The sequence below is a fragment of the Labrus bergylta genome, chromosome 13, assembly GCF_963930695.1.
Source record: "Labrus bergylta chromosome 13, fLabBer1.1, whole genome shotgun sequence".
Classification (NCBI taxonomy): Eukaryota; Metazoa; Chordata; class Actinopteri; order Labriformes; family Labridae; genus Labrus; species Labrus bergylta.
The window spans coordinates 13,240,186-13,257,297 of NC_089207.1; the positions used below are offsets into that span (position 1 = coordinate 13,240,186).

Consider the following 17,112-nt stretch of genomic DNA (forward strand, 5'->3'; position numbering starts at 1 on the left):
AAAAAATGCTGTTAACTTTCACAAAATATTAATTATCTAATATAATTTTAATGCTATTATTTAGTTACAAAAGAAGCCACAAAAACACAACTACATCACATATTTAAGAAGGCTCTATTTGTTTGCCTCCTGCCTGACCCGGCGCATCACAATAACACTACTCGTTACTGCTCGTTATCAATTATCTGTTGTACTTAAACTACTTTGTTATGGATGGATGATATACGTCTGTGTTTCCTAATTCCTAATCAATAGCTCGAGTTAACATAATTTATTTCCACTGCACTTTCATTAGGTAAAGATTATTAATTTTAAGGAAATAACCAAGTAAGAAATACACTTCTTCTTGGTGAAGTAGTCTGTGTTGTTTGGGACACAAAACCTACTTTCATATAAATTTACCTCTTTGTTAGCTAGCTTTCACCCTAGTCGATTAAAGTGTTTATTTTCCACCTCCTATTGTAATTAATAGTTTTAACCTCTTGCCTTTAGAGTATTGATGTCTAAGAGCATGAATGCATTTTGTGCATGAAGTCCTCACTGAATAGTTAGTTGTGCATGCTGTAAATCTGGTTGCAAGGAAAATGTTTGGGCTCACATGAAAAACTATGCTGAGGTTTCTGTACTGCTCTGAAGAGAAAATATACCAGATTATTTGAAGTGTTTTATTATCATCCATTATTCAAAACTATGAAATACCATGTTCAAAATGTATTTGAATGAACTCAGTACAGTGTAAATGCAGCAATGTAAAAGGGGGATCGATTGGTTGTTTCTAAGCCAATGAGCTATTGAAGTGTATTCAGCACTAAAGAGATTAGTCAGTGTCACTTGCAGGAGTTTGCATGACATGTTTGTTTTTTCTCTGAGGAATGGTCATGACAGCTATTCCTGTAGTGAACAAAATAATGTCCAGAAAGATAAAGAAATCTCTGTAATTATTTGTTTGCTGTTTAGAATGCTATAGGCTGTAATGCAGCTCAGGTACAATTATTGCCCATTGTTTCACAAATGCTCAACTTCTATTTACAGATGCAATCATAAAACCATCCCCTGCTGTCCCTGGGCCGCCTGTGACCACGTCTGCTCCCTGCACTGTTTGATATTGTTTGTTCTGTTACGTTAGTTATTTGTATTTATTTGATTTTGTATATATTTATAAGAAATATTAGTGTTATTACCTTTTAATGTGTGTTTATTTAATAGTAGATTTTTATTTTATAATAAAGAAATTCTGTTAAATATAAAGCTGTATGCCAGTTTTCTTTAAGTGTATGAATATTGTCTTTGGTGGAACCTGCAATATAAGGGGCAACCGCTGAAATCTTGCCTAGGGCACCAAAATGGTTAGGGCCGGCTCTGGATACAGCCGTAACACTTACGACTCTTCTAGACAATGGAAAGCTATCCACATTTCTTACCTGTACTTGTGTTTGTGCATGAACTGTACCGTGCCAAAGCACACCACTTTCAAGCGCGAAGGAAGAGTACTGTGATTAACCACAGGACAGAGCGCTCACACTAGTCAAACCAACTGGACTTTGAGTGTAAAGTGTGCTTAGGCACGGTACGGATTGTCTTGTCTGAGTGCGCCCTTAAAACAGATGCAAATTTGACTTGTAAAATGAGAAAAACATCAACAACAATTGTGGAATTTAGGGCACATTGCAAGGGACCTGAGTGAATTTAAGATGTTGAAGTATTTATATAGTGTTAGGGGAGACCAAGCTGGAAGATAAAATGCATGGCAAAGAAAGAATTTCAATGCTGCAGTCAAATAACACATGTGCATATGTGCCTGTGTATTTAGGTGTGAGTGAATGCATCTGGGTAGGCATGTGCAGTGAAAAGGAGGGGGTGTGTTCACTTGGAGACAGCGGGTTTGGCTTATTAGAAATCATTCCTCTTAGCCAATAGTTTTTAAGAGAGAGGCAGATGTCACTTGAGTGAGAAGTATCACCTCCCACTCCCCTTCAGAGTAACGCAGTGCTGTGTGAGAGCACAGCTGCTCTCTTCTCTGTCTGTTTCTCTCTCATTTTTCACACAGACCCCCTTCTCTATAACTGCACTGTTGGTTGTTCTCCTTGCCCCTCCTCTCTTAGAGATTTCTTCCTCTCTGCTTTATCTTTCTCTGTGACACTCGCCAACATTCAGCAATAGGATTTTTACAAACAGCAGCATTTACAAGATCCCAGGTAAGACCTCTTTTGTGGTATTCACTTTGCACTGAGGAGCTATACTACTGAAAACACAACCCTCATGGCTCACTTGTCAAATGTTTATTTCTCTTCATTTCTAATTCCATCCTCCTTTGTTTGCTGTGATGAATGTGAATTATATCTATTTCCATCTTCCTTGATTTTCTATGAACAATGTGAAGTTGAGATGCGATGATGTTGGATGTTATTACCGGTACTAAGACATGTTTTATTCAGTGCTTTGTTGCTGGTATGCTTCGACAATGATAACTTAAGGAACGTAGCTTCCATCATCAGAGTGTACCTGAGATGTGCATGTTGATTTTTGTCTGGGATAAATCACTGACAAAAATGATTAAGGAAAGATAGGGGAAATGGCAGATGGAGGAAAATACCATTGCTTGGAATGACAGACCAGCATATGGGATCTAGGTATTTAAAGCATCTGGCATGAAGTGAGTGGAGTTCAGCAGCACTAGCTCAGGTGTTTGTTCGCAGAACAATAGGTGAACAACAGACACTGTTGATCTTACAGAATCAGCTGTGGCTACATTTTGAGAAAGTGTGCAATGTGTAATTGGTACTGTGGTACATTTGAAGTGTTTCAATTTTGCATGAATAAAGACATCCCCCTGTGTAATCTTTCTGGCATAATGTTGCGATAAAAAAACATGGAGGATTGCTGTTACTCACATACACTGTGTCTGGCCATGCGTATTTGTATGTGCATGGATTTTGGCTATAGACAAATTGACAAATTGACAAATTCTTAGTCTCGAAGAGTGTGTGAACTATACATTTTTAGTATGTTAAACACTGTGAAAAAAGGGGCTCTCATGTGTTTTACATTACTCTGTGGGATACAGGATAAGGAGTATGGGGAGTATATTTACCGTATTATCAGTCATTGATCAGCTATAGTTAAATGAAAACAGTATCTGTTCAAATGACAACAATTGAATGGTTCATCTTAAAATCCAATGAAGAACCACATTTGTTTAAATTGTATCATGTTATGCTCAATAATGGTAGGCTTTGCTGCTTTTTGCACAGCCACAGATTTACTTGGAGGGGTCTTGTAAGAAGGCTGGTGCGATGATGATTGATTTAGACATCAATCGTTGGTTGAAAGATGGACCGATAAATAATGACTGAAGTTTATCTGTTGTCATGGACGAATCCTGTTACCTGTGTCTGTGGTCTAGTATCATGCTGATGAATTTAAATGAAAACTGAAAATAGCTCAGTGCAAAGTTGCGATAGGTCTCATAAGTAATACAGTGGTGTGCTAATATTTCATTTATAACATGGTTTTCGGGCACTATTGGACAGTGGGTGAAATTGCGAGAAATAGCTTTGTCATGTGAATAAACACTGGTTGTAGATGTGAGAGAACATCTGGAGAAGCTTAACAGAATGCAGTTTAATCCTGAGGATGCCCACTGAAACCATACAGGCTAGTCAACAACCAAAGAGCCAAAGGTATTGTTACACTGATGCCATTTAATAGACACTGCATCCCGAACAATTTCAACTGCAAAGAAACCCCTTATTGGATCTGTCATGACAAATAACTTTAAAAAGTACAATTTGTTCAATGCCATCTACACAGCTACGAGGTGAATTGTTCTAGAGTTGTGTGGTTTATATACTAAATTGACGTACCTGTGTTAATGTTATCTAGAGCAAGAGAAGCTGCCTCAGCATCTCCCCTGATAAAGCCCTAGTCATTAACCTTACTATCATCTAGAGACCCAGAAATATATACAAGTATTGAGGAAATCAGAATCTGAGAAATGGCAGGAGCTGGTGCCTTTTCAGGCCCCTGAGGGTTCTCTTCTGACAGGTACACTCCATCTTGTTTTTCTGGTTGGTTGGGAGCTGCCCCCAGGTGTGACAGGCAGCCAAAGTAATGGGAAATGTCTGACAGAGGCATATTTCCAGCCTGGAATGCTACATATAAAGAAGAAAGATGGCATGGATTCAGTGGGGGACAAACTGTCGCTTGTGAATCAACCCAATGAGTGTTGAGCCTCTCTGCTTGATTTATCTATTACATACAGCCACAGCCGCCTTTCTGAGTCACTAATTGCATCCTACCTACCCTGATTATTGATTGAAATATGAACATTTTCTATGAGACTCCTGTAGGCTGGCACTTGTCAACCACCTAGGTTGGTAGTGAAGTTACATGTATAATAAAATAAAAAAAAATTAACTGCACGTCAGGCCCTCTGAACACATTAGTGGTGTGTGCACGTCAGGATGTGACGCAGATTGTGGTCCAGTCGCACTGCCTTTATCAGACACAGAACAGTTATCCAACAATCCATTATCTTTACTGCCGATTCTAGCTGTCATTAGTTGAGAGGCCGCCAGTCAATCACAGGGCTAACATGAAGAGACAAACAACCAGTTACGCTCACACCTACGGACAATTCAGAGTGACCATTATAATGAACATGTCATCTGACTGTGGGAGGAAGCTGGATTGCCTGGCAGGAACCCTCACATGTATGGGAGAACATGCAAGAACCCCGGGGGTTTCGGACCAGGAACCTGGTGGGTGGGGCTATTGCAATTTTGGCATGTAGACATTTGTAAAAGGGAACTTTCATCAAATACAGTCCGCCTGAGTTTGGACGTGATAGTTTTAAGTTCCTGTTCCTGTTTCATGGCATGAAATAAAAATTGTAAAGGTTGCCATGGCCACACCCTTTGACCTATGTACAAGAATTTGATATCTTCATTCAGTCGTCATTAAGGTCTCCTCTACCTGTACACCGAAATTGAAATTGATCTGGTTGACCCTCTAGGACAGGGTTTTTAAAAAAACAAAAGTGAATTACAGGTTTTTAGCATCATTCCAGAATTGACCCGAATAATTGAAGCACATCTATTTAATTTTTTTTTTTTTTTTTTTTTGCATTTTGTTCAATAAACACTACACTTCTTAAATTATATTTGCTCTCCCTCATTGAAAATAACCTTTGTATGAGTCTGGATGTGACTTTGACTTTGTTCTTAACGTTATTTGAATTATTTTGTAAGAAAACAAATAATTGAATATTATAACCTTAGAAGAAGGGAAGTTGGTCTATAGTTGTTCATGTAGTGCTTATCTACATTTTTAAAAACTGGAATTACATTGCTATCTTCATATTGACACCCTTTTGAAAAGGCAGGTTACATATATACAGTAGGTCAAAGGTCTTGAAATAAAATTGATAACCTATTTAATAATAACCATGCCAATGGAAATTATGTCAGTTGATATTTTGTTTGTCATTTCTTTTACAATTTTAATTATATCTGTTAATCTAGCCCACTAAGAAACATTGAACTAATATTATTTTTCATGAGATTATTGAACACATCTTTTTTTGTCATCAAAAGCATTTATCTTTTTTGCTAAAGTAGTGCCAACATGCACAAAGTAGTCATTGAAATCATCAACAACATTTTGTAGGTTCTCCACCGTACTATTTGAATTATTATTAAAATGTATACATTTACATTTATTTCAAATAATGTATAATAAATTACTTTCCAAGTCCTTTGTATATTATTTTTACTGTGGCTCAGTTGGTAGAGTCGTTGTCTCTCAACCAGAAGATTGAGGGTTCAATACCCAGCTCCTGCAGCAACATGTCCACTGTGTACTTGGGTAAGACCCTAGGGATTAATTACTTCTGATGGTCTCATTACCAACTGAACACTTACCATTAAAATGTGCTATAACAAAATAATAAGATGATCACTGATATCACTTATAAGCAAACCATTTCTTGCTTGATAATAAGCATTCGTAAAAATGTTATCAAGTGTGGTGCTTTCTTTGGTTATCAGACTAGGTTTGTCAATAAGGGGCCAGAAGCTCAAACTAAACACTAAATTAGAGAGGTCTGTAGTCAATTTATGTTTATTCCATTTTATCAAATGAATATTGAAGTCACCACAAACAAAAAGTTGTTTCTTATCACATACTTTTCCCAAAATATCAACAATAATATTCGTAAATAAATCAATGCAAGAATGAGGCGACATATATATGCTACTAAAGATTACGCTCTTAAATTTAGTAGAGTGAATTTCATTTGTCAAGCTCTCCATAATTACATCAACAACTGAGCAGTCCACTACTTTACAATGAAGATCTTTCTGTATGAAAAATGCTGTATAACTGAAAACTTAACTATTTTCATTTTGAGAGAAATCATCACTTTACGCCTCCAAAGGAAGATACATGTTTTTATCCGTCATATTATAATGAGAAAGTAAAATTTAAAGGAATATACAGTGAAAGCTACATTCCAACGCTGTCAAAACATGCTCCTTGATCAACCTAAACCCATTTTCACACATACAGAAATCTCCTGAAAAACTCTGGAGATTAATCTACCCGGAGGTGCTTTAGGCTATGTGTGAACGCAAACAGCTGACTTTTTTTTGCGCAGACTTTACCTGGAGTTTCTCCTGCCAGACCCCTAGTATTTTTTTTTCCCGCAGAAAGTCCGAGTGATCTGATGTGCAAACGCAGCAGCATATACTCTGGAGAATTCACCTTAAGCCAATAGGAAGAGAATGACGTTTATATACAGTGACTGCCTAAAGTGTCTGCACGAGACCACTACGATCTCCGTGCACGTAATTAAACGTCTGCATTCTGTTCGTCAGTGTGTTGTTCTCCACTCTTTTGTGGATGTTGTCATTCCATTGGACTCCACAGAGCATTGATATAAAGTCAAATATTCTCATTATAATGTTGTGTAGTGGACTCTATGGCTTTGGCTGCTACTTTTGCGTTGTTTTTTTACAACATGTCTTACCTCAGGAAATCCCCCAATCCCCCTCCCCCCACAGGGATAGTCCCCCCCTGAGAGAGGCATCGCCAGGTCAGGAGAATCGAAACCGGCTCTAGATCTCTCAGATTTCTCACCACAACCACCTTAGCCTACTCTGGTGGTCCATTTAACTTTATAAAAACTTTTCCAGTCCTTGTCCATGTTGCTTGAATTTTGGCCATTTATGTACAACCCAGTGTCCTTTGTTTTGTTTTTTTACTGTCTCAGCACATCAATCTTATCCTTTCTCTTAACAAACTACACAACAATTGTGAGACAGGCCGAAATGTGCTCACTCTTCAGATGAATGTTCTTACTGCTCAAGAATTGAACAACTTGTTTCTCTAATGTATGCAGTTACCCAGGTGGTGCATCCTCACCTTGACGGTCACTTTCTGCGATGTTTGGTATCCAGCCCAGTGATGATAACATCATTTACACAAGAGTATTGCTCCAGATTGTCAATTCTTTGTTCCAGTAGTTCAATCCTATTTGAACTACTGTCTCTATTCAAGAGGTGTGTGCCGCAGCGTGCTGGGCTTCACCCCACACTTTTGCTAGATTTTATAAATTGGATGTCACAGCGCCAACCATGGCACATTCAGTCCTCAGTTCGGTTTCTTCTTAGGGTGTGGCTCCCATTGTGAGAAGGGCCACTGGGGACAGTTGTCTTCATATCAGGCTTGTCTGGCAATACGGGAGTCAGTATTTTCCCCATAGTGAGACATGAAACGAATGCTGTGAAAGAGAACTTTTAGGTTATTTCCATAACCCCGGTTCTCTGAGTAGCATGAGTGAGTGTCTCACCAGACCACCCTCCTTGCTATGGAAGCGAGGAAGAGGTGAGCTTGTTTAAATGTCGGCTGACGCTATGCCTGCCTATTATGTAGGGGGAGGGTCCCCTCCCCTCCAGACGTCATTCTTGCCAGCCAATGAGGGCTGGTGTAGTGTCATTAAGCTTCTGACGAGGTCACGCAGGAGGCGTTCCCCATAGTGAGACACTCACTCATGCTACTCAGAGAACCGGGATTATGTAAATAACCTAAAGCTTCTGTTCAGTCTCTGTTGTAGTGATGTGTCGGTTGAAAACGAGCAAGTGAACGATTGGAGCCGGCTCCTATCCGTGAGACTGCAGAATGCAGAATTTGGAAAATTAAGCTGTCATATTGAGTAGGGTCGACAAAAAACCTTCACAGACACATGAGAACTGTACATCCAGCAGTTCAGTTGGAAGAAAAAAGGCAAGCTAGTGTGCCTGCTTCTGCCTGTCATTGGGTGGTGTCAGAGTTGATCTGTAAATGCAATGAAAACAATTAGCTACAGCAATTTATTGACATTAGAACATGTAATTTTTACTTTTGAAAACTTCAGTACAAAGGATGCATTGAATCATTTAGGTGATATATGTGTACACATACAAATCACAAGTCAAAACAGCGCTAACTTTGGCTAAATTATACAAGGTATAAGTGGTAAAATGAGGAGCCGTTTGGGAGCCGAAAGGGCTGGCTCTTCTTGGTGGGCTGAGCTGAGTCCCTGCGAACATCGAGTCATTTCATACTGACTGCGGTCAGAACGCTCAGCGCTCAACACGGCCTGAAGAAAGTACTTCCTGGCCCTGTAGCCAATCATTGCAACGCGGTCGGCACGAACCCTTCCGCGTTGTTACAAAATCTTGGAGGTGCCCGGCTGGGTGCTCCGACCCTCTGCGGACCCTCCTCACGCCGGCCTCGAATGCACAATATCGCCACACCGACCGCAAGAATCATGAAACCTGATTCAATGAGTCGTAATGTGCAGCACATGGCTAATTTACATAACGTTATTTTTCCGTGAAAACACTGTGGAAAGATTCACAAGCACATTTTCCACATAAACCCTGCCACTCTGATGCCAGAGGAGGAGAAGCACAACCTTCTGGACAGCATCAAAATGGAAGCAGAGGAAGAAGAGAAGAAGCCTTGAGTGAGGATTGACCTCGCCAGCTTCGTTTGTTTTTGGTTCTTAATCGTGATATGAAATAAAGTTACCTCCAGGCCATACATCTGAAGCCTTTCTGCAGATTCCCAATCTCTATTTTCTTTTTTGCTGTTTGTAGACATGTCCATTCATGCAAAATAGCAGACAAAATGCATCATGTACAAGAAATACATTGTCAAGAATGTAATAGAATAAAGTGGCACAATTTATCAGATGTTAATATCTTTACTTCTTCTCCCTTCTTTTTTCTTTGTCTCTGGTCCCAGTTGGAACATCAGTGGGTGTGTGCTTGACATATCAAGTGCCAGCAGATAATACATCTAAACCTGTTGGAGGTGTGATAGTACCAGTCCTCTACTTACTGACTCATAGAGGACCAAGCCACTGCATGATGCTTCAGGGGGAAGGCCTGGCCCAGCTAATTCAGCATTCCTGCCAGATTTAAAGTCTTATGAGGTCTCCTATCCTTCGCCTTTCCTCTGTTGAAGGACTTGTAAAAAGCATCTGTCACTGCATCAACGAGAACACCAAAAGGCATGACTGACGGTAATCCTTCTGAGGTAAAGTCTACTTTGCAAATCATACTGTGTGCCCAAAAAATGTATTAACATGCACTGTTATATAATAATGATATATTAACCTAGATATTGACTGACGAGCATTCTACTTGCAGCAACAAGCAGTTTTCTCCATACATATCAACATCTAAATGTATTTAGTCAGGTGACCTGTTTTACTATAATTTAAAGAAAATGTCATACATTGATATACATCCTGTTGTTGGCAGAGGTTGGTGTTGATTGCGTTTTTTTTACAAATCCTGCATGAATTGAAATGTTGCTTTTTTGGGATATAATGATTGAAAAACCCATTACTATTGTATTGTAAATATTTAAAAACTTTCAATATCATAAATGCAAAAGGAAACATCTGGAAAAATTCAGCTCATTTTGTATGGAGATGGATTTCTTCTTTAATCCCAACCCATTCAGACACAACTACATGCACCCCAAAAATGGAAAATACTTGCTCTAATTATCTGCATATATTACATGCATGCAAAAAAAACATGTAAAGAATGTGAAGGGAGCATCAGGTGGATGGCTTCATTATTGAATGGAAATTTGGCAAAAATGTTTGCATCTATGATAAATGGACAGGTAATATATGCCTTTGTTTTCAGTCTGGACCAAACTGGTGGTTTAACTATTTAAAGGAATGGTGAAAAGATAACATTGCATATTCAGAGCTTTGGCTTATTAAATTAGCCTTGCCATTTATTTGAAAATATCTAGTTAGACATGAATTATTGTGAACCCCTGCAAAAGAGAAAGACTGCTGATATCTGTAGAATATACAGTATACTCTCTGTATCAAACAAGGTTCAGATCATGAAGTATCTAATAGGTTGCACAGCAGATATTGCTGCTTGCCATCGGGTTTTTGTGGTCACTGAAAGCCTTGCATGATTCTCTCCCTTCTCTGATTAAATTAATCTCGACTTTACTTTTCAAAACGTTTAATTTTTAAGATTTCCACTATAGCCTCTATTACGCCTCAACCGACAGGCACAGACTGCTGAGTCCAAGCCTATACTGTTTGAACACAGTTGTCACAAATTCTTTAAAATGCAGAATAAATAGCAATTAGTAATGGTAATTTTATTTATACAGCACATTTCATCACAGATAAGCTCAATGTGCAGGAATAAAAAACACTAATTTATTTTTCAAATCCTAATTTGTGGTAATCTCAACTGTTTCTTTTTGAAAACAAAAACTTGGATGTAGGCCTGCACAATTAAAGGGATACTTCACCCATTTGCATTAAGCTTTGTATCATCAGAAACCTGGTAGTATTTTTGAATGGTCGTGCATCCCGCCCTCATTTTCCCCTGAGATGGGAAAGCTTTGCATTTCTTGTCTGAAAAGGAGCCTCCGATGACGCAAAAATCATAATTTAGCGTCATCGGATGCTGCTGTGGTTAGAGGGGGTGAAACTACATCGCTAGTTCCTCATATTTTCAACTACAGATCAGTGGGTGGGACCTCAAAACTCAATGTCCGCCATCTTGCTTGGAAGCTATGCTAACAGGCTCTATGGAGAAAGCTGATAAGAACCAACAATGGAGAAAAAGTCAACTTCAAACTGATATGAATGAAGGGGATTTTAAAAGTCTGTTCAATCGAAATCGGAGGTTCGTTGCTATCTCTACGAGCCGCAAAATAGCGGCGAGGTGGCTGCTGCCCTCTGGAGACCTCTCTGTCAGCAGCTTGTCCTCTTGTCTGCTGTCTCAATTCCAAGGATCTGAGTTACTGATTGATTTCATGTTCTTTCCACAGAAGTAAAGGAGGCAGCAATGGGCTGGACTATGACTCTGAAACATGCCTTTGGTTTCATTGCCTGGATACAGCCAGCAAGGACCTACCTCAGCTTCTATCTGCTCTTGTCTCAATTTTTCTTGTCAGTCCAGCCAGGAATTGTGTTTCCAAATGACCATAATTTCTCATGGAAAGCAGGTAAAAAGTTACGTTATTCTTAATCATTGTTATAATCACACAATAACTCAATACAACCCAATGTTTTAAACCAATATTTTCTGTCTTTGACCACATTTTATTCTAACAATGACAGAAAAATCCAAAGGTGGTCCGTCATTATGACAGATTAGAAAGCTGATGGAGATCCACCATTCTTGGAAAATCCAGTACAACATTTAAATAATGATTAAAATGCAATCAAATGGACACACAGCAACAATGCTTGCACAGTAGAGTAGTTAACATACAGGACAAAGACCCATCAGTTTGGCGTTTCACACCAGTTGGCTCACTCCCTCTCCCCAACACTCAAGTATTTGGGCAGGTGTGCAGTTAATAGGGGAAGCAAACTTCCACAATTAACTTTGTTTAATCTTAGTTTCCTTGGTCAAAACAACAGTCAGGTAACTTATAATGTCTAACCAAGGGTTTAAATGTGTATGTGCCCAGCACAGATATGTTGTCTTTCATTCTGATATTGAGAGAATACAACTATCTGTCTCAGCTGCTAAGTTAGTGTATTGGGCTGATTCTTGATCAAGCTGAAGCTAACAGACTCCCACAATGAGCCTCATGAGGACACCTGCGCTAGTATACTTGTGCTATCATTTTTGCAAAGTCTATGGGGCAACACAGTAACCAAGTAATCCAGAACATTTTTTAATGAATGAATTGTCAAATGTAGGTGCTTCTCTCTCAAATAACATTGACAACATTGTGGGCAGTATGAAGTTAGATCAGTCTCATAAAATGTATTTCTGATTCACACAAAAACATTTATTGGTTTATATGTAACAGAAATCCACAAATATATGATATACATATATATATTTAAAAAACACATTTGTATCTTGTTACATTTATACACAAACTATACAGTCTGCATTTACAAACTGTTTGTCATTGTGAACCTCACTGCATTTGTGTCTGTTTGTTCATCATGTTGGGTATATTGACTGCGTGTCGTTATATCAACATACAGTCTCACCGGTGTAACGGTTTAACTGGTGTTGAATAAACTGGTGATATTCCGGCCGATGTGTTGGGGGAAGTGGCTTTTGAAGGACCCATTGTTTACGATTAATAACTTTCCATCTATAGTACGACAATCACAGAGACTGTTTGTACTTGTATTTGTGTCAAAATAAAGGAGACATCTGATTGGCTACAGACATTTCCCTGCTGAAAAATATGCATTTGTGAATCGAACCACAGCAGGGGAGTCTCAAAAATCCCACACACAAATGCAGTGAGGTTCACAAGTGACAAACCGTTTGTAAATGCAGACTGAACAGTTTGTATATAAATGTAACAAGATCCAAATGTGTTTTTGATGAAAACTGCAAATACTTGGGCTGCAATACTGCAAATATATATGTATATCATATATTTGTGGATTCCTGTTACATATAAAACAAATAATTTTTGTGTGTCAATCAGAAATACATTTGTGAATTCCTTCTGTGTGTGTTCATGACTGATCTAACTCCATAGGGCAGTCCTTTAGATTACTTAGAAAAACGTTGTGGCTGCATCTTTCATTTTGAGCCCCCACAGCTTAATGAAGTACTGTAAGTGATATCATTAAAAATCTAAAAATAACCTTGGCTGGCTATGATGAAATTAGTAGTTTTTTAGCGAAGGAAGTATCAGATTATACTAGAGCCTTTCACTCATATCTTAGGAGGATCTCTGGCAACTGGTGTTGTCCTCAAACAGCTAAAAAAGCAGACATTATACGATTGTTTAAAACTGGTGATCAAAGTAATTTTACAAACTATCGTCCTATATCCATTTTACATTGATTTTCAAGACAACACATGTATTAAAACATTCACAAGAAAATCTTATCCAAACAATATAGATTTAGAAAGGCCAGTTCTATTTACAAGGCCAGCTACAAATAATAATAAATACTTGGCATTTTGTTAGACTTATCTCAAGCATTTGAAACTGTCAATCACAATATTTTATTTGCTAAATTACAAATATTTGTATTCATGTTTATGCATGTATGTATGTATGTTTATGTATATATATACACACATAATTGTGTAATCACTATGGTCACATTGTTTTTGTCAGGTGGCCAATTCATTAAAGGTGTTCAGTTTAATTGGAATAACACAGACAGAGGACTGAACAAGATATGTGATTTGATTATTTGATTGAACGCTGATCCAGTGATAGCCTCATTAGAAAAATTTAAATTGAAATGAGGTGAAATAATACCCTGTCTGTCAAATGTCAGACAGCAAGAAAAACAAACACTGCAAACATTTAAAGGACAATGCACCTATATCTTCTGTGAAGCTGTTTAAACTCTAAATAATAGGTTATTATTGGTAATAATTGATTACTTGTCCCTGCCTACAGCGGACACAGTATATTTGAATACTCAATTTCACTCACAAGCTCCCTTAAAAACTTTGACTTGCAAGTACAGAAATGATGTGATCTAAATAAAGCACAGCCAACCTATTGTGTGTTTCAAGTGTCTATCTAGGCCAGCAGCATTGTTGGGTAATTCATTTGTGTGAGCGGGTTCCCAGAGCTGTGTATAAGCTGCAAGTTTCTGGCTCAATGACAGATCTACAGTTGTTAAAAGATTGACCTTCATCATTGCCTCAGAATACATAGTAGAGCACTGAAACACAGCTGCTCAAATATTATCCCTTTTAAACATCCTATTTGCTTTCTTTGCCAGGGAGGCACACATGTATAATTAATTCACACACAATGAAGCAGTGTGTCAGAACAGCGATATTTAGTGTAATCACTGAGTAAAATACAAAAATGTTTAACATATGATGTTTTTTCTTCGACTAGAACAAAATTTGGCACTCCCAGCAGAAATCAGAATACCAATTATTATTGATATACAAATTGTGCTTTATTTTGATTGGCATATATTGATGGCATTATATTGGGTGGCTGTGGCTCAGTTGGTAGAGACAATCATCTATCAACCAGAATGTTGAGAGTTCAATCCCCGGCTCCAGCAGCAACATATCTGATGTGTCCCTGGGAAACACCCTTAACACTGAATCGCTCCTGCTGCTTCATCAGCTGGGTATGAATTTGAATAGTTACCTCTGATGGTCACTTTACTTATCAATCTCTGCCATCAGCATGTGAATGTGTAGGTGTGACCTGTGGTGTGATGGAGCTTTGAGTAGTCAGAAGATTAGAAAAGCACTATTTACACTCAACTGCTTAAATTTTTTTAGTGGATATATTTATGTTTGTTTAGGAGATTTATTTTGTATTAAACTGTTTGCAACATTAGTGTAAGATCTCTTGGGGGAAAAATGTCTGAAAGAAGGGATTTCATTTCTTATAAAATTGTTGAACTACACCGTCTGCTGTTGATCTGCGACGATAGTTTTTTGTGGTTTAATAATGTGAGGTCAACATCCCGAGAGTTCTCGGTTTGTTTTTGATTGTTTTGTCAGTGGATTTCTTCACCACAGCCAGCACCTGGCAAACTTTGTTTTGAGATTAGCAATTATTTGCTTTGGAAATAGATAACCTAGAAGTGGGTGATATGGCAAAAATATCATATCACAATTTGTTTTTGGCAAAATCACGATCACGATTTTATTTTTTTCATACTGATCATAAGACTAATAAGACTAAGTTACTGACCAAACGTTCAACCAAACGTATTTCCCTGTATAATGTTTTTAAATGCACAAAAACTGTTCTGATAAGTTTAGTCTATTTGAAAAACATCTTTGTAGGAGGTCTCCCACCCAGAACATTTTTAGTACCAGAAACGTCTTTCCCTCGATTTGATCAATATTTATGCACAATTTGAAGGTTTTTCTACACCACTTTGAAATTATGATTTAATAATGTGTCCTCTTTTTATGTTCATCAGGTATATTTGCACGCAGTGATACATTTATTTAAAAACATGTAGACTTCGAGTTCTTGTGTTTCTGTTCTATTTTAGCCCTACAGAGTTCCTACAGCTGTAGCTTTGTACAGGCTCTGCAGCCTTTGTTGTTTTTTATGACATCATTGGACTAACTTTAGTTTTGTTTATAATCAAACATAATACAGAATGTGTTCATTCTTTGACACATGATCAAAGTAAGTTTTACAGAAAGAAGAGTTTAATTCAAAGAGGGGTCGGGACATCGTTGATTGACAGACAGACAGTCACGGTGGTTACTCACTCTCACCTGCCTGCTGCACACAACGTGTAACATCGTTTAGCCTAATCCCTATGAATTTGGTTATCACAACAGGTGAGCTTCGGGTGAAGAGGCTTGTTAGTAACTTTTAAAAACTGAGAGAGAACAGAAAACACCAACAGCAGCATTTGAAACACCGGGGTTATATCTCCCATCACTGACTAAGCTCTGCTCTGTCTGACTGTTAACATCTCTCCGGCACTTTAATCAGTTTCTTGTGTCACTATCTGAGATGTAAACCTTAACTGTGCAAACTATGCAGATAAGTTAACTGTTGCTCATGTTTGGAAAAATATCAGAACAGTTGGAGTTGTTTTTGCGGACTTGCTCTTAAGTTTCGTTTTCGTTTTCACCGCTGTGGAGCAAAAAAGGAGGGGGGGAGACGCGTCTTTGTCCGAGCATAAACTGCAGCATGATAGAATAAACACATTTAAGCCCGGTTCTATGATCTCTCTGCTCTGGCAGATCGTCAGCAAGTTCAAATCATTCACAATCTAAGATCGTTATACTGCATACCTCAAAGATAACCTGGCAGGCCATCAACCAACAATTTCGAGGAGCCTAAGAGAACTCAAGAGCTCCCAGGAAAATACGTGGTTAGTGACTGAGATTTACAGATAGATGCAAGCAGTAATATAATGTACTGTATATACACACAGAGAGAGAGAGAGAGAGAGAGAGGAGCTCAAGGTGCCAGTTCCCCCGGTAGTCTAAGCCTATAGCAGCATAACTAGGAGCTGGTCTACACCAGCGCCAGCCCTATCAAAAAGAAAAGTTTTAAGTCTATTCTTAAAAATACAGAGTGTGTCTGCCTCCCGGACCCGGCTGGAAGATGATTCCAAAGGAGAGGAGCCTGATAACTGAAGGCTTTACCTCCCATAGTACATTTAGAGACTGTAGGTACCCCTAGGAGGCCCGCATTCTGGGACCGTAATGTTCTCAAAGGGTAGTACGCCACTAGTAGCTCCTTAAGATAAGATGGTGCCTGGCCATTTAGAGCTTTGTAAGTGAGAAGAAGGATCTTAAATTATATTCTAGATTGTATAGGGAGCCAGTACAGAGAAGCCAACACAGGAGTAATGTGGTCCCTTTTCCTAGTTCTAGTCAGTACACGAGCTGCAGCGTTCTGGACTAGTTAAAGAGTCTTTAGAGACTTACCAGAGCACCCTAAAATGAACTTGAATGAACTCCAAGATTTCTTCCCTCTCATCTTCTTCAATGGTTTCTCACATTTCCTCAACCCAGAGCTTGGCAAACTGCTTTACAGCCTCTGCAATCACCTTTTCCATCTGCAGGGCGCCTGGCGCCCATCTGCAGGGCGCCTGGCAAGTCCACTGTGGCTGCAAAT

The 17,112-nt window shown here is 38.6% G+C and overlaps 1 protein-coding gene across 1 annotated transcript in view; it reads left to right on the top strand.

The window, feature by feature from the left end:
- The first annotated feature begins 1,986 nt into the window (after positions 1-1,986).
- The window catches only part of thsd7ba (thrombospondin, type I, domain containing 7Ba), a 118,217-nt gene continuing 103,091 nt past the window's right edge, over positions 1,987-17,112 (top strand). The window contains exons 1-3 of the mRNA XM_065962286.1: positions 1,987-2,195; positions 9,289-9,582; positions 11,365-11,541. Coding sequence (XP_065818358.1) covers positions 11,382-11,541 — 160 coding nt within the window. The 5' untranslated portion in view covers positions 1,987-2,195; positions 9,289-9,582; positions 11,365-11,381. The remainder of the gene's footprint in view (positions 2,196-9,288; positions 9,583-11,364; positions 11,542-17,112) is intronic.